This window comes from Phallusia mammillata, chromosome 7, assembly GCF_965637545.1.
Source record: "Phallusia mammillata chromosome 7, kaPhaMamm4.hap1.1, whole genome shotgun sequence".
Taxonomy (NCBI): Eukaryota; Metazoa; Chordata; class Ascidiacea; order Phlebobranchia; family Ascidiidae; genus Phallusia; species Phallusia mammillata.
The window spans coordinates 4340104-4363453 of NC_137258.1; the positions used below are offsets into that span (position 1 = coordinate 4340104).

General features: G+C 37.3%; 1 protein-coding gene across 3 annotated transcripts; it reads right to left on the bottom strand.

The window, feature by feature from the left end:
- Positions 1 to 35: 35 nt before the first annotated feature.
- Positions 36 to 20183, bottom strand: LOC145238024 (serine/threonine-protein kinase 33-like). 3 transcript variants are annotated; one of them, XM_080101050.1, is made up of 12 exons: positions 20041 to 20183; positions 5607 to 5717; positions 5434 to 5536; positions 5075 to 5179; positions 4568 to 4706; positions 4415 to 4506; positions 4121 to 4205; positions 3327 to 3515; positions 2609 to 2784; positions 2135 to 2179; positions 1406 to 1603; positions 36 to 947 (listed from the first exon to the last, which is right to left on the bottom strand). In XM_080101050.1, the coding sequence occupies exons 2-12, from the start codon at positions 5699 to 5701 to the stop codon at positions 543 to 545; spliced, it is 1632 nt and encodes a 543-aa protein (XP_079957176.1). In that variant the 5' UTR covers positions 5702 to 5717; positions 20041 to 20183; the 3' UTR covers positions 36 to 542. The 3 variants fall into 3 exon arrangements, with proteins under 3 accessions (XP_079957176.1, XP_079957177.1, XP_079957174.1); XM_080101051.1 differs by lacking the exon at positions 20041 to 20183 and adding an exon at positions 19691 to 19768; XM_080101048.1 differs by lacking the exon at positions 20041 to 20183 and adding an exon at positions 6620 to 6901.
- Positions 20184 to 23350: the final 3167 nt, after the last annotated feature.

A 23350-nucleotide genomic window follows, 5' to 3' on the forward strand; every position in this document is an offset into this window, starting at 1 on the left:
GGCGAAGGACTTTCTTGAAGACCAAAAACAGAGTCGAGTTTTCAGGTAAAGCAAGATGAAAATGTACGAGTCTACAAACCAAGTAACATGAAAAAAAAAATGAAAATGGGGCCGCCAACACCAAAAGGCCATTTGACGGTAGGAACACAGTGGAGAAAAAATGCTGAGCGTCAAAATGACGTCATTGCGCTGTGACGTCACAGAGTAGTTCAATGAAGAAAAAAGATTAAAAGCACCGCTTGGCTAAAACTCTTTATGGCTGGAACGACAGCAAACGGATGGTGAAAAGGTTTAAAAAATACAAAATTTAACCAGATGCGGTTGGTGCTTTCAACGTGCACTTTACAGTAGAATGGTTAGTACGCTTTGACCCAATTATGGGTAAGTAAAAAGGCATAAAACACTGATTACAAGCATTTTCCAATTTGTTAAGGTTTACATGGCACACAATGACTCAAATCAGCTTCGTGCGTTGCAGTGGTGCCACTAAGCCGAGTTAAAAACAAAAAAATGGACATCCGCAAGTGGGCGTGCGCGAGCGGTCATCGCTTCGGTGCGCTACCAAGCCCCTTTTTCTTTCTGCTCTTGTTCGCAGACTGCGCAGCGCCGTGCTGCACACGCGGGGTTAGCAGCGGGGAGGCACCACCGAGGTTTGAAGGGCTGTGAGCGCGTCCATGATGGTCAGAACCAGGTGTGTTTGGCCTCTGGGCGGACAGTAAACGTCCGTGGGCATTGTTGCTGTGTGGGGCCGCTACACCATGATCGGTGGCTTGCAGACCGCGGCCGTTATGAGCGCTTCTATGCTGGTCCTGCTTAGCGGACACTGGTGATCGAGCAGACTTCGTGCGGTTGGTTGTTGACGAAGCGGCGCTCGTGGGCGACATTTGCCGGGCGGTTTTGTTTTCGTGAATTTTGGTCGGTGGGCCAAGATTTTTCCGGTTTCCAACCTAATGCAACACAAACTTGTTTAAGTATTTCTTATTTTGCCTACCTCGGTTTCTATAACTTAACCATATGACCAACCCTAAAAAGTCATCTGGGTCTGTTTGTGAAACTCAATATGTTTTGTGAAATATTACACTTTTTAGATCAAATTAAATCTCAAATACCGAGATTAAAACAAGCTGCAGACAGTGCACACCGCTTCGACCTATAAAGTCTCATCAGTGCAGCTGGTGACGCCTGTTACTTCCAACAAACTGGCTCCACTATAGCCAATACGACCGACCTCTCGTCCCCAGCTGCACATAAGACCTTATAGGTCAAAACAGTGTGCATTGCCTGCAGCTTGCCATATATTGGCTTGATGCTTTTACGAAATTAAAACGTTATTGAAGCAACTTTTGTGTAAACCTTACAAACACAGCGAATCGAAAATGAGAGTTGTAATTTCCTTCACACACACCGGTAAACTGCTTCGCCTGGACGCAGCCAGCTGATTGTGATGCGCGGTCGTAATTGGCGGTTTGTTTGTCACGTGATTGGATTGAGTCCCAGGTGCAGAGAGAGGAGCGTTGCGGGTCGTTTTCTTGAGGCGGGCAACATTTTCGGTGCCCGAACTTCCAGACGATTGAGCTCCGGATGAATTCGGCCTCTTCTGATCCTGTATATAAAATAGCAATTGTTGTGGTTTGATGTTCGGCATATACCAAAGCGCTCACTGGCAGCTGAACAAACCACTTTTGATTGGTTCAAGTTAAGGTAATGTGGTATTGTGATTTTTAGTGCCAGTTGGAAAGTCTGCTAATAAAATAACTCACACCAGACAAACTTTGCTAAGTACTGTTGGATGGCGCAACGAACATTTGCAATTAAAAGCAAAATGTGTAAAAAAGTTTTATAGTAATAATAATAAAACTAACTTGTAAATTTGGTTCCTAACCCTACACTGTTAATTTGAATAAGTGTGCTTACTATACCATCTAGGCCTGGAATTTAGCAAATTTTATTTTGCGAGTTTTTGTGTTAGTATCTGTAATTTAGATTCTGTACCACTATGTCATTTTTTATGCTTGGTTCTTTATAGGGTATTTGGAGGGTATGTCTGTTTTTTTTCATAAATTTCCTGAATATTGTGTTTAAAAGTGCATCAATGGCTACACGTCAAGACGATAATGAATAACTGTTAAATCACCTCGTCTGTATCCGGAATTTCGTCGTTTTCATCACCACTTTCATTCTGAAATGATAAAAAGGAAACTTTTCCATACATTTCAAGCCAAAAAGCAAAATCAGTATAGGTTAAAAATAGGACATCAACTTTATAGAGCTCTACTGGCGATTGTATTTTTGCACCGCGGTTCGATGTCCTACACAGGTCGCCTTCAGCCTGCTCAAAGATTAGAGGCACAATCATTCGTTTGCGCACATTGGTTTCGTTGCGTTGTGGCGCTGCTTGCGTTTAATTGTTTTTCCCTTTGTTGATCGTGCACTGTTCTACGTACATTTAGTGTATAGAACTTAGTAACGTCGGTCCAAAAATGCAATTGCCAGAAGAGCTCTAGAAATTTTATATTACGCCTGGCTGCAACAGCTTATATAAAAATAGGGCATAGTATTGGAACGCCTTGGTATGAATGCGTAAAAGGACACCTACAAGTCTCTTTACCTTGTCTTCTTTGTCCGCTTGCTCCTTAGCGAATTCTTTCATCATTTCCAGAACATTCTGTCGGTTTCCATCGATGTCACCAGTTTGACCTTTCGTCCAAGACAAGGTCACCAATTCGTTTGCAGTGATCCTATTGGCTGGATTCACCTTCAGTAACCGACCAATCACCGTCTTAGCTGAATTAGAAAGCAGTAAGGTTAAACCATATGGTTAGGCAATTCGTTAGTACTGCTCACGCTGAGATTCGAACCAACCAAAGAAACGTATGCGAAGTGGGCGCTTTTTCAAATGATCAGTTACGCACTGTTGCTAACATTTCGGTGAGGATAGTTTCAAACCACATCTGGAATACATTTACGAAACTTTTAAAAAAACTTTTTTATCCCTACGAGTATCGTACAAACTACATTCTATTTAAATAGGTTTTTTTAGTCGATCTTTTCTGCCCCCTAAAAAAACTCCATCGTGGCTCATGCAATGACTTGTAAACGTCTTCGACAGTCGAAGTAAAAAGTGCTTGCATCAACACCAGCAAGGTTTTACCAACACATTAACCTCTCGTTGCGAATAAAACGGCCCGACTAGACGTAAAAAGCGACATGATTTATTATTCAAACGTTTCGGCAAATGCATATACCATCGTCAATGATAAGGGTCAACAAAAGTCACCCATTTGAAACACTTGAGTAAACCCGCTTATGTTCTTCTATAACCGCACCTGCTTGCGACACTTCGTTCCAAACCGGTTTGACAAACTCCACCTCTCCTCGCTTGATGAGTTCAAAGAGTCGATCCTCTTTCTCAGCAAGGAAGGGGAATTCCTGTGCGAGTAGCACGTACATAATCACTCCGATACTCCACATGTCGCATTGCTGCGAGTAGTCGTGGTTCTGAATCACTTCGGGAGCTAAAAGAAAGTAAGTTATACAAAGTTTATTTTGCGTTTTACAAACAGCGGGTTGGCGCAATACCATGAGGTCACCTATAACATGCGTTGGTGGATGCCACATAGAAACAAACATATACCCTTTTTTTATTCAAAATCCCTCATTCGATAGCCCTAACTAAGCTACGCACTTCAGTAAAGCCCTACGCCTGCGGTAAAAACTCTTTGCGGAGGTCCGGAGGTAACACACCATGTAACTAACGTATTATGGTGACCGTATCCAGACTTTAATTGTGTTTAGATTTTCGCGAGCATAAGCGAAAACACCCAAATATATTTAAACACACTCTTTCCCTCTATACGAAGCCCTTTTATCATTGGTCAGTGCATAAAAAGCATAATACGATGTATTTTGTCCTATGAACATAGGGAGCAAAGGCAAATTGAAAAAAATACATGCAGAATATGGAATAAAATACAATTTGTCGCAAAAAAGTAAAGTCGCTTCGGTGAGCTCTTCGTGTAACATTAGCCCCGACCCTGTATTTGTGTTGCAAGTCCACATTTCGATATAGAGACATACAACTGCCACTAATCTCGTGTAGTTTAAAGTGAACATAGCTCACCCATATAGACAGGAGTTCCACATGACGATTGAAGCATGGAGTCACTTCCAAACTCCTTTACTACTGATAAACCGAAGTCAGACAGCTGAAATGAGAGAAGAATATAAAGATCATTGGAGAATGAACTAGAATCAAAAGCCAACATGTTGGTATAAGTCTTCCTGTCTAATATAACCTGGTGAACAACAAACACATTTGCCTTTACAATCTCCGCTGTTTAGGCTTCGCTTACTCATTTAGAAGGTACAATACATATTACAAGATATTTTTAGTTTACCCGACTCTAGTTTGTACCTTGATGTCGTAAAGTGGCTGATTGTCAACTTCTGACTGACTGCATCCAGCGACAAGAATGTTCTCCAGTTTTAGATCCCGATGAACAATACCTAAAGCATTAAGAACCAGATTACCGCATTGCCTTCCTTGCCAAGCAATTATGCGACTTACCCTGTTTATGTAAGTAGGCGATTGCGTCAGTGAGGCTACGTATGACGTGCTGGGCTGAGACTTCACTGAATGCGCCTTTGGTGGCGAGCAGGGTTCTCATTTCACCCAATTCGCAAAGTTCCATCACCAAGTACATTTTCTGCATACAGGAGGTAATGTGTGTGAACTGCCTGTTTTTGCGTGTGCCTTGGAAAGCGTTATGGCTATTTTGTACAGAAAATGTGTTTTAAATTTCGAATTAGTTTGTAAAGGCGAAAGAATAAATAAAACTTATTTTTGTACATGAGAACTAAAAAATATCCAAATGTTTTTGTCATTGTATTGAAATGTATGTTTTTAAAATGGACCATACATCAAAATTCTAAATTTTAGAATTCGTGCGTTAATTCTGTTGAATGCCAAGTCGAACGAACCATCAGTTTGCTATATTTAGGAAGAGGTTCATTAGTGAAAAAAATACACCATCAAAGGTTTTTTTTATATATACAGACGCCGAAGTTTGCTTACCCTTGCTGTTTCCAGTACTTCCTCCAAGTGAATAATGTGTTCGTGTTTGACGCGTTTAAGGATTGAAACTTCGCGTTCGAGCAAAGTGATAGCCGAACTTCCAGCCTGCATTCAAAGTTTGAAAAACTTTAATATATATATTTATATTTATTTAATTTATATACATATAATATATCAAAAGGAAATGCTAATATCGACCTACTATATGGACTATGTATTATATACAAGCGTTAATTTATAGCGATGAGCACACTTTCTATTATATTTTCATGAGAAACATTTTATCAGGCAAAACAACCAACCAATATTCCGGCTCACAAATTCTCATTGATATCCATTCGTTAAACCACCTAACTTACTTTTTCTTTGTTGACTTTTTTAATTGCCCATCTCTCTGCGGTGTCTTGCTTCTCGGCTTCGATGACGATTCCAAAACTGCCTTGTCCGAGTTTCGATCCAAATCTGCCGAGTTACGATAAAAACGGTGACTTGTCTGAATTTGATCAAGTCGCTATCTGGCTTTGCAACTCACTTGTACAACTCTTCAATGACTTTTTCGTCTTCAATTCTCCGGTGTGGCACTTTATGTTCAGCGCTGGTCACACGAGGGCGTCCTGACGTTGCCATAACGGTGAGGCCGAGTCTAAAATAAAATGGTAAAATTTAAGCTTTTTTAATCGTGAGTTTCTTCTGGCCTAGTTTTTGTAAAATATAATCAAGGTTTGATTATGTTTCGTGGACGGAAATTTTTAACCAAACTCGAAACATTTTATTATTTTCCAAATTTTACACAACACATCATGTGTCTGATGACAAGACACCTCGTCTACACTTCCTCCGCTTTCTGACGTCACAAAGGGTCGGGTCACGGGGTCATCATACCAATACACCCCGAGCAAACAAACGGGGCAACAATGGCCAACGTAAACACAAGGAACAGAAATAACGTCTCCATAAACAGAGTCTAACACCAGTTTTACACCCACGGGAATCCCGCTTTATCTTGCCGCAGTCTTAGAATAGCTTTGGGGCAGGTATGGACAAACGTGTTGTAATGGTAAATGACTCGACTGTCTCGAATGGCGGGGTAAAAAGATTTGACTCCTATCCAATAACAAACTAAATTTTTTTTACCTAAATCGCAGATTGTCTACAAAGATGCGAGTAAACTCGAACTTGACTCGAATTGGCAAGTTACAAAGGTTTAACTCAATTCTAAATACAAACTCAACTCAGACTGAGGATTGTGTGAATAATAATCTGATTCACTCGAATTTGATACCACTTGGAGGGATACAAATACTCGACTCCAGGATTGTAAAAAAACGAGTACACTCGAATTTGACTCGATTCGGCGGTTAACGAAGCTCAAGTAAAATTGAGTATTGTGTGACAGAGAATCGAGTACACTCGAATTTGCGAGTGCTCAACTCAAATTAAGAATTGTGTAAAAAAGACCCAACTGTACACGGATTTTCCCTAAATGAACAAGAATGATCTTAAATCAAGTCCTGTAGTTGAGTGTGTGCTGTCTTCAAAACTTACAATGGACAGATGCTTGATCTTCTGGCTGCAGCATTTTCCACAATCCTATTCACGAATCTTGTTTGGTTATGTACGTAACAATCACACTGTCGCTCTACCGCAACCGACGCCATTGTTACGTCACCTTCGCTCATTGTTTCGCTACAGCGAGCTCAGGTGAAGGGTCAAAATACTCTGGGGTCTCACTTTAGGGACCAAGGGGTTAATTTGCCCGGAATACACACGGTTTTAAAATATCAGTAAAAAAACGAATTATTTCAAAGGCTGCAATGAAAAATATATATTTTATTGTAGTTTATATATAGCAAGTTCCCATTCCAATAAACATCTCTGTACACTACATCTTTCTGGAACTCTGCCTGTACATTGGTAAAAGCAAATGTAATGAAACTTGCATTTTACCATTTTACTATGCTGCGTGTTTTTCATTTAATTACGTTTTGTGACAAATCAACCATTTGCTAAGTCTGTGACAGTAAAAAAAAAACGGAAAAGATTGAAGTAAACTTGCAAAAACAACTTTTAGCAGGAGGTGTTATACCGAGTTAGATCTGTTTTTCTAGCATTCTCTTACAACAAGTAAAGAAAAATTGACCATCATAAACAGCTCCGTTCAAAATTTTACTTTATGAGAAAGCAAAGCGAATAGTATAAGCTTTCGAAAACACAACAAATCACAGTTCTATACTCGACTGGGGTCAACTACATAACAGACACAGCGTGCTACAACTGGTCAACCGCTTTGCAGCGTTTTCGGCACGTACACCAAGCAGCCAAGTGCAACAATGCCTGAGCGGCGAAAGCAAGATCAAGAGAGGCCAAAGAAAACAAACCGACGACAATGGACAGTCGCCGCTTGACGATACTCAAAAACGAGAGGAGCACCATCGACGGACAAGAGTTGATCTAAATTTAGAGTCAGTGTAGCGGTTTGGACGGTATGGAAAAGTTGGTTTGGAGCGACGCGGGAAATGTCCCGGATGTTGTTGGGACAGTCGATGTCACGTGGGCCGGCTGCGAAGCCCGAATGCTTTGCAGACTGTTTAGGTTTGGTTGGTTATAAGTTAAGGATTATAGCGAACTTTTTAAACTGACGTTTGCAAATCGTTACATGTAACAAGCTTGATTATAATAAATGCAAAGCAATTTTATGTGCACTCATGAGGAAGTTATAATAACATGTATTACTCGATGTCATTATTTCTCTATTAGAAACTTATGTGCATTAGATATAGGCAGTTTTGTAAACCAAAATTGAAGGTCTTGAAAATTTGGTTCGCAGACCAATAATGAGCCCTTACATTTTGGCACATCATCAATCAACAATGAAACGTCACAACTAAAAATCTTGAACACCAACAAAAAGTGTAAGTTGGTGTTTTCGTATTTGAACTGCGGTAAACTCTTATTGAAATTAGTTTTGGAATTTTTAAAATCAGTTTTGAAATATCTAGGCAGTAAATTTAAAACCGCGAGCCGAAAACACAATGTATACATGACCACAAAATCGTTCGTAGTGCTATATGTTTAACAGCCACAGGAGTTTGATGCAACAGACGGAGACCTCAGTAATAAAATGGTAAGCCACGCACCTTTAACTCGCCAATAGAGCTCCAGGACATCAACAAACCTTGAACTTGCACATGAAGGTCAAGGCGGTGATCTCAAGGCATTGTGTCCAGTTATGTAACAACAGAGTACAAACGAAAGCGCTTTGAGACCGATTTCAATCATAATAGAAAGAAACAGCGCCATACAATTGGAAAATGCGGGTATATATTGCTATTATACAGTCACAAAAGCAGTTTTCGTGAAGCAAACTCAACCAGTCGAAGGTCGCTCATATCCGTGTTGATTCGGTGGCTATGAAGACGTGCCCTGCAGACCGCAAAAAAGCAATACGGCTCCCGGGAACGGGATTATTATTAATTTCGTATCGCCCACAATTGTGTTTGCCGTACAATGACATGTCGACCGATAGCGGGTGATTGACATCGTTGACGGCAGATTGGCGACGTAAAGATCAAAGAGTCTATTGCTGAGGAATCCGGCCTAGTCTTTGAGACAACTTTGCGGCCTGACATGAACGCATGCCATATGCCAAGTTGAAATAAAACGTTTGATGGGATAACGGGAGAAAAATAGCTAAAGAGATTAGTTGGGTACACAGACGCCAGTGGTAGTTCCGTTGTGCACACTAGGTGTGGGCTTGGAATCAAATAAATTTGGATTGTATGGATTTAAACACGTTTAATGTTTTTGTAAAGGAGCGTAATTTAGTTGATTGTACCGCTAGATCCTGCGCCTACAAAGTCAATATTACTTACTACTGTTGTAATGTCAAACGTAAATAGTTTGCAATGGTTGTCAACAACAAAAACTGCCAAATAAATGTCACAAATCCGTCAACACAGGAAAAACTGTAAATAAAGTTATGCGCTGTATTATTTTTGCATTTATTTCTAGAACAGAGGTTGTAAACTCATTTCAAGACATAAACCCAACCAATCAGCCGAATTAAAAGAATATCATTGGCTTTTTGGAATTTTGTTAAGAACAAAAATACCATATACCGCAAGTAGTTTTCACAACATTTTTGGGACCTAAATGCATATTTGAATTCTTTTCCACTTATCACCAAATATAATTGACAACCTATGGAACAACCAAGAAGTATTAACGACCTCTAGTGATAGATGGACCACCATTAGTCGCTCCGCCGTTCAAAAATCATAATAGACAAAATTACTCTGCTGGAAACTGCACGCAAAACACCTATGGCATGAAGGCTTACAACCCTGTCACTTGACTTCAAATTTGTAATCCTGTATTTCAGTAAGTTTCCCACACATCCTAAACCTTAACTTTAAATTTATTTGCCATGTCAATTCTAACAACACTTTTCACCACATGAGGGCAATTAAAACCGCTTGGCTGCTTCGTTACAACATGAGTAGCGAATTGAAACGGACAGTATGGTCAGTTTAAAGCTTAGTGCAACTTACAACGCGTAAAGGTGACCACTCCTGTTCGATAGTCGTGGGAACAGAAGGACATTGAGGCCGTGTGTCACGTCACAATACCCGATTATGATGGATTGATGTTACCCGGTTACCATTGTTAACACGTCAGATGCTTGATATTAAAGAGAATTTGCTCAATAGCTTTACCATGGTTTAACACGTGTGGTATTTTTAATAATAGTATAACCGTTTTTATAGGCCATTTCGTGGGCCTTTATCTTTAAGTTAAGCATTATAGTGTACTTTTAAAACAAGAAACAATTAAAACCTTGTATATAGTTGAATCAATTCATTGTGAAAGTATTTATATTTTGTTTTAGCTCGTACATTTTGCATCGATGGTAAAACAACGAATATTAAATCATTTGCAAACAGGTGTTTATGGTAATATCGTTTGTATTTTAGCTGCAATTTAGGTTTGTTGTTAAGTTTCTAGAGTCTAGACATTCTATTCTTTTGAAAGGCTGGTGAATTTTTACATTTTTTTTATTTTTGTTTTTTTAAATATCGTTAGTTAACCAAGCAGGTTTATTTCCGTTTACACTGGCCGCCAAAATGCAACTTCCCAACTGAAGTGGCGAAAGTCTACGACGCTTGACGTGTAAGTGGGGTGAAATGGGGTTTAAAAACTTTCCACAACTGTCACGCCCACATTGACACCATTTAGCGCTTGCTGCAGCCAATCAGCGTTAAGAACCGGAATGCATTAGAAAAGGGAGATTTATTCCAACTAAAGCATTCCATTTGTGCACATATAATTTGACCAATTTGAATAACGAAATGTAGATCTGTAATGATAATAACAACAACAGTTGGTAAAACGTTTGCAATAAACTTTAATAAGTTATATTGCATTTTTGTCAAAGGCACTTTGCAAGTACGTGTATGTTTTTCTATCACAACAAAAAATATGACTTTCTGTTATCAGTGGCCAAGTTAAATTACAGATCTTCAAAGAAAAAATATACAAGCATAACAACAAGTTATAAAATCATGTCTTTTGAATTTTTTTACCTTTTATCTTGACAGTGAAACAAACGCTAAAAACGAAAACAAGTGCTTACATTCAACGCTATGTGTCCCTTTTTACTGCCCCATGTAACACTAACAACACAAAAAAACGTCCCAATTAACATGCAAAAAATTTCCATGAGCATAACAACGCATCCTTGCAGCAGACCCTTGTTACAGAACTAAAAAAGTCTTATAGAGACAAAAAACGAACTATTCGTGCGCTACAACCGAGGTCCTCATTAAAACCAGCGCAGCTAACCTTCCTGGAGCCGACTTGTCACGTACACACAGTTACTTTATAGCTTCGTTGCAGCTAGAAGTGAAAGTGCTTGGTGGGTTGAACAACAACTAGTGGGGACTGAGGGGTCTTGACATCACGTGACAGAGGATACTTCCTCCCACTTGTACCGGTTCAAGTGCAAGGTCACGAAGGGCGTGGATTGCTTTGTTTACGTGGAAAATACGAAATTGAAATACTGTCTGGTCACGGAAAATTGTGCAAAAATGTAGTTATCATTATTTTAATGGTATTGTTGGTTTGTCCACAATGAGTCGAGCCGTCGAGCTGCCTGGTTATTGCCAGTCCGTTGGATTATTTATTTTTTTATAATTTAGTTTGTCGCCATGTTTTAGTTATTTATATAGTTTCCGCGTTTCAATTGTGACGAAATACCACAAGTTAATGGTTGTAATAAGTTTTACAAAAAATGTTTGGTAAATTTTTTGACACGTGCGATGTTTTTAACTTTTTAATTAGCGTCCATGTTACGGAAAAAAAACTGAGTTCAAGCTCGCAAATGGCCAGGAACCGCGATTTTCAACGTTTGTGTATGAACTTAAAGATTCTTAATCATTCAGCCAATACATAACGTGAAATTGTTCCGATCCACAATACATAAAAAATTAATCACCAATCCTAAAACAACTGACCTTTAAAGCTTTCAAATAAAATGTTATAAGCTGCAAATTTCAAACTGAGAGTCAGCTTTCTATAACTGTTTACATTTAAATTAATTTCAATGGTTTGACATTGTCGCAACACACAGGCTCATGACACTTATATAAATAGAACGCTAAAATACAAAACTTCGAAACAGGACTTTAACTTACAACTAATTTCAACTCAAGTAACTCTTCTCTAATTGATGACGAATGTCGCAACACGTACAGCTTATGAATTGTTTCAGGGACAGACACGAGAAGTCGTAGATACAATAGCAAATCCGTCATAAAAGCTCCAGTGCTAATTCGAGAAACAAAAATATTGTCATCTATTGTCAGGAGGGACAGGGCAAACCGCTACACCGAACCGGGCGTGTAACCAAGTCTGTGAAATATTGCGCCATTGTTAAAGCTTGGGTGGTAGTGTTGTATCATAGCGCATAGTTTAACGCCACACGACCTATGATCTTGTACAATTTCCTACAGTGGATGACCGAAGAGTAAGATTCCCTTTGGCGATAGAGCAATGGACGCAAATAAAAGAGCTAAGCAAGTAATTGAAAGTTATTCGAGTAAAACAACATTGAAAGTGGAATATTTTATTGCGAGTTTCAGGGTGGTCCAAGCGTGCCCCGGTATAGCTTTCTGATCTTGATGGCAATCGGTAGCGGTTATCGAAGCACGCCCGGTGGAAAGGCTACACCGTAATTCGAGGCAAAATAAATACCTAACAATGGCTGGGCGCGGGTGGCCCAAAACACCGGGAGCTTGTTTCAACATTAAACATACGGCACGAGCTTTTTGTACAGGGTTAAGCGTGATTGGTCAAACCGACTTTACAATTGTTGTAAGTGGCGAGTGTCAGACTTTTGACAAGTTCGGCAATCAGAGTTAATACGGATGCGAATCTTTTTCAGATAGATTCGAATAGTAAATAAACGCGGTAAACTTGGAATCGCTTGAAATTAAAAATCATTTTATTCGGTTTAAATGAACTTTCCGTTCAGAAATGACAAAAGGATTCGAATAGCGTATATCGTAGCCTCTTATACTCAGCTGTCTTGGTAGTTTAATTCCAAACCTCTTTTCGCGTTTAAAATGCACAACTCCGTTGGTTTGCGAAAGCGTGGTCACGTGACCATTCCAATTACAACAGCAAACCTTACAATGTCTGCCTTCAATATTACGTGTGTAACACCTCATACAAATTTATAGACGCTAGTCTAATTCACTGTATATCAGCACAAACGCAGCCTAGTAGACGTTTGAATTTAAACCGCAACTACAAGTGTATAATGACGCAAGTACGGCATTTCAAGACGGGAAACTCCTATCTAAAATTTCCAATAAACTAACGTGTTGGTACGTTCCCAGTTGACATAAATAACTTTAGGCGGTGTCTGACAGGCTCAATCGAAGAACTTGTTAGGAGCATCGTTGTAGTGTGTTATACACGTCGGTTGATGTGTTATTTACCTTAAATGGTGTTTAGGAGAACTGATTTCATAGATCTAATCTAAACGTGTAAACCAAGCGTTTCGTTAACTGCTACGAATTCGGAGGTTGATCTTACATCATCATGAAATAATTGCTACCAGCAGTAATCGATACTTTAAACGTTTGTCAAACAGATAATTATTAATCACTTTGGTTTACTTTCTGAAACGCAAGTCGTTCTCTATGTTGCGTCATGCGACCCTTCAAGAACAATATTGGGTCCTAACCTAGAAATCCGACTGGATCCGGATACCATATTTGATGTAAATGGTTCTAATGCAAAACTTAAACCATAACAACAAATGCAAAACTCACGATAGATCCTTACAAAACCGGAACTCAAACTTGTTTAAGTATCGAATACTAAAGTTCAAACCTTTGTTTTAAACCAACTTTACAAAGAAAAGAAAACCAATCCACGTGTTAATTTACCCTTGCAAGTAACTTTTAATTCCAGCTCCGCAGTTCCGGGCTTCACGACTCTGCACCGTTTTATTACATCTCGTTAACATTTGTTGGCTCTGACAACAAGTTGTGTTTTCTCTCTTAAAGTATTGGACATACCCCTCCTAAATTATACAGTAACTGGCAGCTCAGCGGTTATCAAAGAACAAAGCCTCTACATTTCACATTTAAAATTTATGACATTCAGATAATATTTAAAACTAGCAATGTGAAAATGTGAGGTAAAACACACATTACACTGAAATGCTTTTACGTCTTTACGAAACATACCGCTGACATTACTTTTGACCAAACAAAAATAAGTCGTCAGGTTTTTCTTTAAAATGAAAAACTCTTCGCGTTCTCCTTCAAACTCAACTCTTCGTATAGTTTGGCTATAGTTTCACTACTTATAGGTACACGTATACGGATTTACTGCAGCCTTATGCAAATCTTTATGCATTTTTACAATACAAATAGTCATTCCTGCATCTAGCCAAAAATCCTTGCTCTTAAGTCTAAAATGTAATGTGGATTGAAAGCAAGCTACCCCCCATACACAGTGGTACTGTTTGTGTTATCAAAACTGCCCATCGAAATGTACGCAAACAACCCGACATACTATTCACATTAGGGTTCGAAAGCCGTTCATCAGTTCAAAGGTTCCTTGTAACCAATATTAAACTTAAAAGCACAAAAAGTCATAAATTATAAATGACCTCAAAGAATATTAAACCGCAAAGGTCTCGATCACGTTGTGCAAATACAATAATTTTAAACATCCTTTACATGTGGTTTAAGTAGTATTTTGTTGGTACTGCAAATTCATAGATATTAACCTGCGTCGTAACGGTCAGACATAATTGGCACCGGTTTTCTATTCAATAAAAATTCCTTCTATTTAACCGAATACCATCCCCTTGATATCGTTTACGTATACTGGACGAAAAAGATCGGCTCTTTTTCCACCGAACACAAAAGGTTTTTCGATGCCAGTTACTATTTAATCAAGGAATTTTCACAGATACAACTGTAGATTTTGCTATGTGACCACAAACTGCTATATCGATGGTAAAAAATCTCGGAATCAAAGCAGTACGTGACAACCTTTCTATGCAAAAAATGTTGTCTAGAAACAATTCAACCCTAAATTTGCATTTGGATTAATAGATACACACTAAAAATCAAAATTTCCCATGAAGTTACATTTACTTATCACATTTTACTGCAAACATTTTAACAATCCGTTCAATAATCGATGCAAAACGTCACCAGGCAGACTTGGACAACTAGATTTTTTTTCGGCATTTCAAATTAGATTAGAATTAAAATTAGAGCATCTCCTTTTTTGAAAATTAGATTAGAATTAGAATTAGAATTTTCTCAAAATCTAGAAATTAAACTAGAATTCAAACTAGAATTAGATTTAAGCAAACCAACTTTAGTTTGTTTCAAATTTGAACTTGTAGATTTGCACGTTTAAAACAATACGATTCGGTGCATCTAAAACGTGTTTGAACGGAGCTGAGTGCCAAGTTTCACTGAAAAACGTGTTTCAGTGATGTAGTTTGGTCTTGTTAATTGCATGGTTTTGTGCGCTTTTGTAACAAAATGCATGCTCAGATCACATATCTAAAAGTGCCGTTGGACAAACTAGCGATTTTGGGAAAACTGTGAATTAGATTAGAATTAGAATTAGAGCTGACTCGATAATTCTAAATTAGATTAGAACTAGAATTACCGCCATTTTGCTCTAATTTACCCAATTAGACAACTAGAATTATCTAGTTGTCCAAGTCTGTCACCAGGAACGAAAATCATTAACCAAATACTGCACAAGCTTTTAGCAGTTTCATTTTCGATCAACACCGACAACGTTCGTCAAAAACGACCAACTGACTGACTATAACTCCCAGTAATTACTTCTTATTTAAAAAATTTCTTACAGAACAAAAACCAATGCTGTACTGAGCACCGAAGCTACTGACAATGATTGTTAAACTGCGTCCCCTATAACCACTGACAAAGGTTAGCGCATATCGAGACGGCTTGCGACAATTCAAGCGTTTTCAAACTTCGAATCGGTAGTACAGACGTCGTCAAAACATATACCACATCCGCGCAACGGCAGACGAGTGTGCATAAGCTTTGGCGATCAAAACTATGATAACGGAAAGCAAGCACACAATTGACCGTGTAGCAACAAAACCTGACTTCCAAGGGTACTAGGACACAATATCTCCAGAGCGTGGTTTAATTGTGCGGCCTTGATAGTTGTGTTTGCCTGTTTTTCGTGTTTTTAAAGAATTGAGGTAACAATCTAAGGAAGGGGTTGACTCAGATTTTTGACAATATATTCTTGTAAACTTAAATGTTTTGGGGGTTTGAAAACTTGTATATTGCATTACTAAAGTGTGTACTGCTTAAAGTTGGGTCAAAAAACTCTGATCTACAATGCAAGCGTAAATTAGGTATAAGTGCTGTCATTTTTAGCGGATAATTTTAGGCGTTTTCTATTTTACTACTTAAAGTTAATAAATCTTCTTTTTGACAGACATAACTTGATCATGGTACGTTGCAACGGCTGTACAATAGCACTAAATAATAACTCGTTTGGCAAACCTAATTGCTTCAAAAATACAAAACCAAAACTGTTAGACTTATATTAAATATTAAATCTTTAGGCTATGCTACTTTTCCACAGAAAAACAAGACTACCTAGCGCGTAAGTAACCAAAAGGGGCACAACACCTCGTACTGCAATCTATGTTATGACACAAAATAAATGCGCATAAGAGATAGTGTTAATTTATAGGAGTTTTTTTTCACACAACAACATGAAACGAATTTCTCCTGAGCTTAAAATAGATTTTTCGAAATAGAAAATTAATTCGAGGTTCAATTTTCCTCGAATTTAAACCCACAAATCAACATGACATTGCATGGCAACAGGCTGGTAACCAAATTCAACAAAATACAATTTTTATAGTTGCACAAATGTTTTCCTTTCGCAACTATTGAACTGTATAGAACGTCAAAACGTGAAATAAGCTGTCTGCGCACGCCGAAACACAGACCTTACTTCATTTTCACCTACAAAACGTGACTCTTAGGAGTATACAATTGTTTGCTGAGCTCCCAAAATAAATAACCAACAATATGTTTATATCACTCCAAAATTCAAAAACAAAGTCAAGTCAAAGATTAAACAAATCATAAGTTCATTATAAGTTTTATGCCGGTTCTGTAACACACAAACAATTGAGTTTTTTTGGAAAACAGATTTAGGTAATGAGTGAACGTTTTCTGAGATAAGTATTTAACAACCGCGCAATTACACAAATATTCAACAATTAAAGTTTATTGTTTAAGCCTTTACAAAAAAATCAATATTCCAAGTATCACTTGGTTTTTGCTTTCAATCATCTATTTTAATCCAAACTCAAACCATTACTATTTCAAAAGACAAACAAGCAGCAGCCTTTTTTACACCGAACCTAAACCTGGGACCCAAATCCGAAAGTCAGACCCGATTTAAGCCGGTTATTGACACTCAAGTCCAAACCCGACCCGAAAAGCCCGGTGCGACTTACAAACCTTAGGCTACCTTGCCAAATTGTCAGTCCTGGAGAAATATACAAGAGTCTAGGTCTAGGCAAACATTGCTTCATATGTCACAACCACTACACTGTAACTTAGGTTATGACTCAGGCGAAGAAAAACAAGATATTCGTAGTATTATTAGCTTTGTGCACTGTCTGCTATTCTCACCTATGTCAACTTAGGTAGGCGTCATTGCCATGTCTTACATAAACTGTCGTATGTGTCACCAGACATGTCACTTTTATCGAACGTATTTCATTGAAAGTGAAATGAGAAAGTAATAAAAACGTCGTGGCAATGATAACAAGGCGTGTGAGATCAGCATTTAGTGTCGAAACCGAATTGTCCGTATACATGAACTTTGAAAATCCCCAAGCGCTTGGGCATTTCTCAAACTTCGGAAATTTGAAGGGGGTTCTTTATCTTTGTATTTCTTTGAAAATTTTGAGCTATGCCTTTTGTTAAATGAAAGGTTCTTTCGCTTGGTAAGCTACTGTGCTCTTTGAAAAAGCAAAGATGTACGTCAAAAAAAATTACAGTATATGTATATGCTATTAAACGGAACAAAAATAGGCTATATCTGTGCCCCATTGAGTAAGCGAACTGATGGAACACCATTCAACCACCATTGTGCTAAAGTTTTGATTTACCTGCCTAATGCATAGAGAACACTCAAAACCTCATACTTTTTTCTGTATTTTTGCCCGTAAATACACGAAGAATTTTACTAGTACCAAACACTATCTGCACCAAACGTATATACAGGCGATACAAGCGTCCTGGCTAAATTCTCATATTGGTCTCAAATATAACTCTTTCGACACATAAACCCCCATATCGAGCATTGTGAACTCTAACTGCACAAACAAAAAAGAAGTAGATTGTTTTGCGAACCTTTGACACCTCCTCTCACTCGTGTTAACGTTTAAACCGTTTTGTTATCGCAAGGTACCAACCTACGATCACGCCGCGTATGATTCTAAGCAATATGTATTTGTTTTCAAGAGCACTTGACGTACTTTTACTTCAGACGTTTTTCTTCTGTGCTAACCTGCTATAGAAATCGCAAACTTTTACACTTTAAGATTTCTATTTACGAAAAAAACGAATGTTGGTGTTTTGTCATTGCCAGTACTTGTAAAATAATATTGACTTGAAGGTCAAAACGAGGCCAGGGAACAATTAGGCAGCAGTGTTGATAAACATTTACATGTTCAGCTATTTTGTATGACTAAACCTTAAAATCTATTTTTTGTGGTTTTGAAACTATTTTATACTTTTTGAGGTGTCAACCAAAACACTTTTTAACCAGCAGGCTATAATTGATTTGTGGTGTTTGCCGAACAGAGCAAACACGATTGATATCTTGACACCAGAACAGGTTTACGCACTAGACTCTGCAAATATGGTTAATTATTAGCCTTGTAATTTCAGCTCTAAACACCGCACGTTGCCATGGCAAGCTTCACACAGCGTGGGAAATTGACTTTCAACTCCTTGTTTACACTTCCTCTTGTGCTGTGTTAAAGCAAGTATTGGTCTTCACTTAACTTTCACATGCTTTTGAACCTTTGGTGGTATGTGCACGTTTTGTTGCATTTTGTCCATTTCGCTTGGGTAAAGAAATAATTGACACGATTGCATTACCACACTCCAGAAATCCCGGCGAAGGTATCAAAGGCAGTTAAGTTGCCTCAATATTAAATAGATGTAAAGGTTTGTCGTGGTGATTAAGACGAGTACGGGAAGCTATGTGACGTCATATATACGTCACGTGACAAAAATCCATTTTAGAAATCCATACAACCAGCAATGCGGTACAACATACAACCTCATTACATCAGAAAAAAATCCGATCATATGAAAACGAGCAACAATGATTGAAAGTTTTTTCTGCGTCACATCTCACCAAACAAAAGAGAACCCTAACTTTCCAATAAACAGCCAGTGTATGACGCAAACACATCGGTATTACGGCCAGGAGGAAACTGAAAAAAGGTTTAAATGGGAATTTCGTGTTCCCAACTCATTTCAATGGATTTGCGGTGCTGAGCGCGAACTCTATTGTCATGTCAAGTACTTGTACCGGTTTGACGTCATTTGGTTTACGTAAAGACTCGCCGGACAAAAACAGACCGCCTGGCCGAATCCATCTGTCCATACAAACAAGGCCGGGTTTTCATGATAAAGTTATACAATTTCTCGCATTGGCCCATAGTGCTGTTGCAACGCTCCTTTGTACCAAATATAAGTAAAATAAAACTTGGTTTCAAATTGCTGTTTGTAAATTATGCCACACATATGCTTAATGACTTTCTGCCCCCTAAGTGTTGTTTTGCTGTTCACCTGCCATAGACCTATTTCTGCGGTGCCGTATTTAGACATACATTACCGAGAACTTTAAAAACCTGAGTTAAAAATAGAATAGCAATTACAAAATTAGAAATGCAGCACAGTGTAAGCTAGACAGCGACTTTTTCACAAACAAGGCTAATAAAAGTTTCATTGAAAACTATCCAAACAAATAAACAAACCAAAATTCACTCACCTGTTAAAAAGCAAACGTCAGTCGATATTTAATCTTTAGTTAGTTTTATAACATAAAAACATTGGCCTCTAAGCTTCGCTTTCGACCAACAAGTCAAATACAGCAAAACACAGTCACTTGTACAATGACGCGCAAAAAGTGGATTATTCCACCATAGAGGGGGGTAAGTTACGATTTTTCGACCACGACGGGTGAGAAAATAATTGGGCAAGGGTTTAGGTTCGAAATTTCGAATGTTTCTCCCCTAATAAACATGGAGAGAGCGTAGAGTTTCATGGAGAGCGTATTCAACACATTGGTTTAAATTCTTTATGGGTTTCACATGGCAACGATTGAAGGAACCAACTTACCTTTAAACAAAAAGTATTTCTCGTTGTCGGCGACTTTAAAGGAAGACCTGTTGACCGTCTGGCGACATCTTGCGGTGGGCAATTCCACTTGTGTTTAAAACTGTATGTGTCAACACTTATTCACAGCTAACACAAACTTTAATAAACCTGTATACACAAAAAATAAACATTATTATAAACGAAAATTAATTTTCGAAACATAATTACAAATTGAAAAACAGCTCATTAAAATCAATTTAAACATCTGTTTTATTTGCCAATGGTGAAAAAATGAGATGAAACAACCATAAAAATGTACAAAAAACAGCTATCATTACATACTGATGTTTTTTGATGCTACCATTCTCAAATACAGTTTCATAGTTTGTAAAGAAATAAACAACTCAAATATAATCACAAAACACAAGTAAACAAGGGATCAAAAGTAAATAACACCTCCCTAAACAGGCTAAAAATAACACATCTGACTTATTTTTAAACTTGTGATTCTAATCTCATTGTGGCTGCAAAAACACACACATTTGATTGCAAAATCCCGGTTAAAATTATATTAATGATAATCACATTGTGTGTGATTATCATATTTTAAATTAAAAATATAAGCAACAATAGATATGGTAGTCAAAAATCAGTTCCAAAAAAAGTTAACTGATAAAGCTTAAGCATTCATAGTCAAGTTCTAACTGATTCATTTGACTTCCACACAGTCAAACAGCAAACATATCAGGAACGCCTTATCCAAACTGTAACATTTTATCACCTATATAATAGTGTTCCAAGCAAGCAAACAAACTGAAAGCTATTCATAATGTTGACTCAGCCAATATAATTTTCATGACATTACAAAGGGTTTTTTACTAAAGGCTAATGCTTTTATTGCTGAAACTTTTGGGACTCAAAGTTTAATATGACGTCTGTAATAAAATATGTGTCATAGCAACAACAAATACTCTGACAGTATTGTTGAATTTGGCTGGTATTATTTAAATAAAATAAAGTTATACTAACTAACATTCCAAAATATGAACACATTAAAGTTTAAAATAAAACTTGCTGAAATGAATTGCACTTCACAATTAAAGGCTCATAACGAATAATGAACAAATACATTTTATACATGCGAAAACTAAGCAAAAAAAACATTCAAATAAGGGATTCTTGATTTTTTTTAACAAAAAAATCACATAGCAAATCACCATTACCTAATACAAAATCATTAAGAAGCCAATATGATAACCAATAAATGTGATTAATAAACATGATTAAGTCAATGACATAAAAAAGCTCCAAAAAGGTCATTGAGATGCACTGACCTGGCAAAGTAAACACAAAAGTAAATCAAAGCACAGTAATTCCTAACAGCACACCATCAAATCTCATATTATGACAATGGCCACACGCCAGTCTACAGAGAAATATGAGGCTTTGTCATTTTGTGTCAGGGGTATTTGTGACGCCTTGGGACGGCTGCAACTCGATATCAGACCGCTTAGTGGCACTGTTTACTTTTATTGTTCAGACCGCTTAACATGGAACCAGTGTAATTAGAAACTGCAGGTTTTAAATTCATTCTGACATTATCAGGCAATGTTGCCTCACATACACTGATTTCTATACAGACACATACAGATACAAGAGGGAATTCATTGGTACCAACTTATTGTGAAAATAGATGATGGTTGTGGTACACTAGTGGTATTAAACATTTTGTTGACTACACCACAAAACTTTATGTTATTAAAGGTCATACACCTGTCACAATATTATCCAAATACAATATTTAAAAGTGTCTTGAATTAGTTTAAATGACAAAAACTTATTTTGTATCATACTTACACTTACTGTAAATAAATTTGCATTTTTTGTGTTTTACAATAGATCCCCAAATATACCCAATTGTTGTTCTACAAACTATAAATGATAACTTACTTTAAAGTTGTCAATTGCTTTATTACAAAAAGCAAATTATTATCAATAGAAGCACCATCGAAATATGCCTGAGAGGCCAAACATTTAAAGGTTGTTTTTCTTTATCTGTCAATATATATTATCTACGACAACTATAGCTGAAAATAAACAAATATAATGATAATGACCTAATAGGAGTCCATCACCAATGCAAGGCTAGATTTATAGCCTAAGATTTGCTGCATGAGAATGGTTGGATACCAATTTTGATTTCATGCTACAAATCATACATAATTTTTGACCAGTTTTTTTTGCAGTGTCAATATGCTATATTGATGTAAAACCGTCTATGCAATACCGCAACTTGCTACGTAAAACCACATTTTGAGATGCTACGCAAAACCATATTTTAAAGAAAGTCTTTGGCTACAATACACATAAACAACACAAGTTTTTTAAAAACCTTAACCCAGTATTACTAAAAACATCCCCAAATATATTTTTGAAAAACAACACAATAACGTCATTTTGAAAGAACAATACTAGTAATCCACAATGTTTTCAAATATATAACGCAGCATATAAACCACAGTGTTTTCAAAGAGAGAAATAGTTTGAGTTAACGCACTGCAAAACAAAACGACAACATAAACAATCGCACTGGCAAACTTTTCTGCAAAGCACAACAGCTACAAATAACCAAATGCGGATCGAATTTTGACATGTTGCTATGGAAGATATGTTATGGCTCTGTGACCAAATATTTGTGTTTTTTGTTGCATATATTTTATCTAACTATTTACTGTGCAACTGTTTAATAAAATTCTGTTTTTGCAGTTACGTTCAACTAGTTCTTTTTGACTGTAACTTTTTCTGTATATGAATTAAAAGATTTCGATGTTAAATATGATGTTTGTGAATATGATTGGACACGCATGATCGAACTCGCATATGTTATGAGAAAAAACTGAAAAAGTCGAGTTGTTTGTAAAATGCAGTAGGTCAGCAATCATCATCAGCAATTAAATAGATCAGCGACAACAGTTTATTCGTGGTTTGACTTCGTGTAACTGTAACATTGTTTTAATTTCTTCTGCTCTTAATGGGGCCAATAAACGACCTAACCACTGATTTTCTGTTTCCTTTTGTTTGTATAATTATTTTTATTTTTAAAAGTTGCTAAATTTGGTTTTAAGTTTAAATTACCGTTCACGTTTTACTGCATTTATTTCGGGTGAAACCATTAAGGATGGGTGAAATTAAAAATAACAAGCAAATTTTCCATCTGAAACAAAGACCCAACCGTTCTGATGGGCACCTGTCAGCAAAATTACAAGCTCTTGAAAAAGTAGTATTTTTTTCAGCATCACACCATTGAAATAAGAAATTTGTTTAATACTAA

Bases quoted from the DNA above. Each gene is read 5' to 3' on its own strand.
- LOC145238024 (XM_080101048.1), bottom strand. From the start codon at position 6,753: ATGAGCGAAGGTGACGTAACAATGGCGTCGGTTGCGGTAGAGCGACAG. The intron at 2,785-3,326 runs GTGCGGTTATAG...TTTCTAATTCAG, and splicing joins GAACGAAGTGTCGCAAGCAG to CTAAGACGGTGATTGGTCGG. The intron at 948-1,405 runs GTGTGTGTGAAG...GTGTTGCATTAG, and splicing joins CCAGGCGAAGCAGTTTACCG to GTTGGAAACCGGAAAAATCT.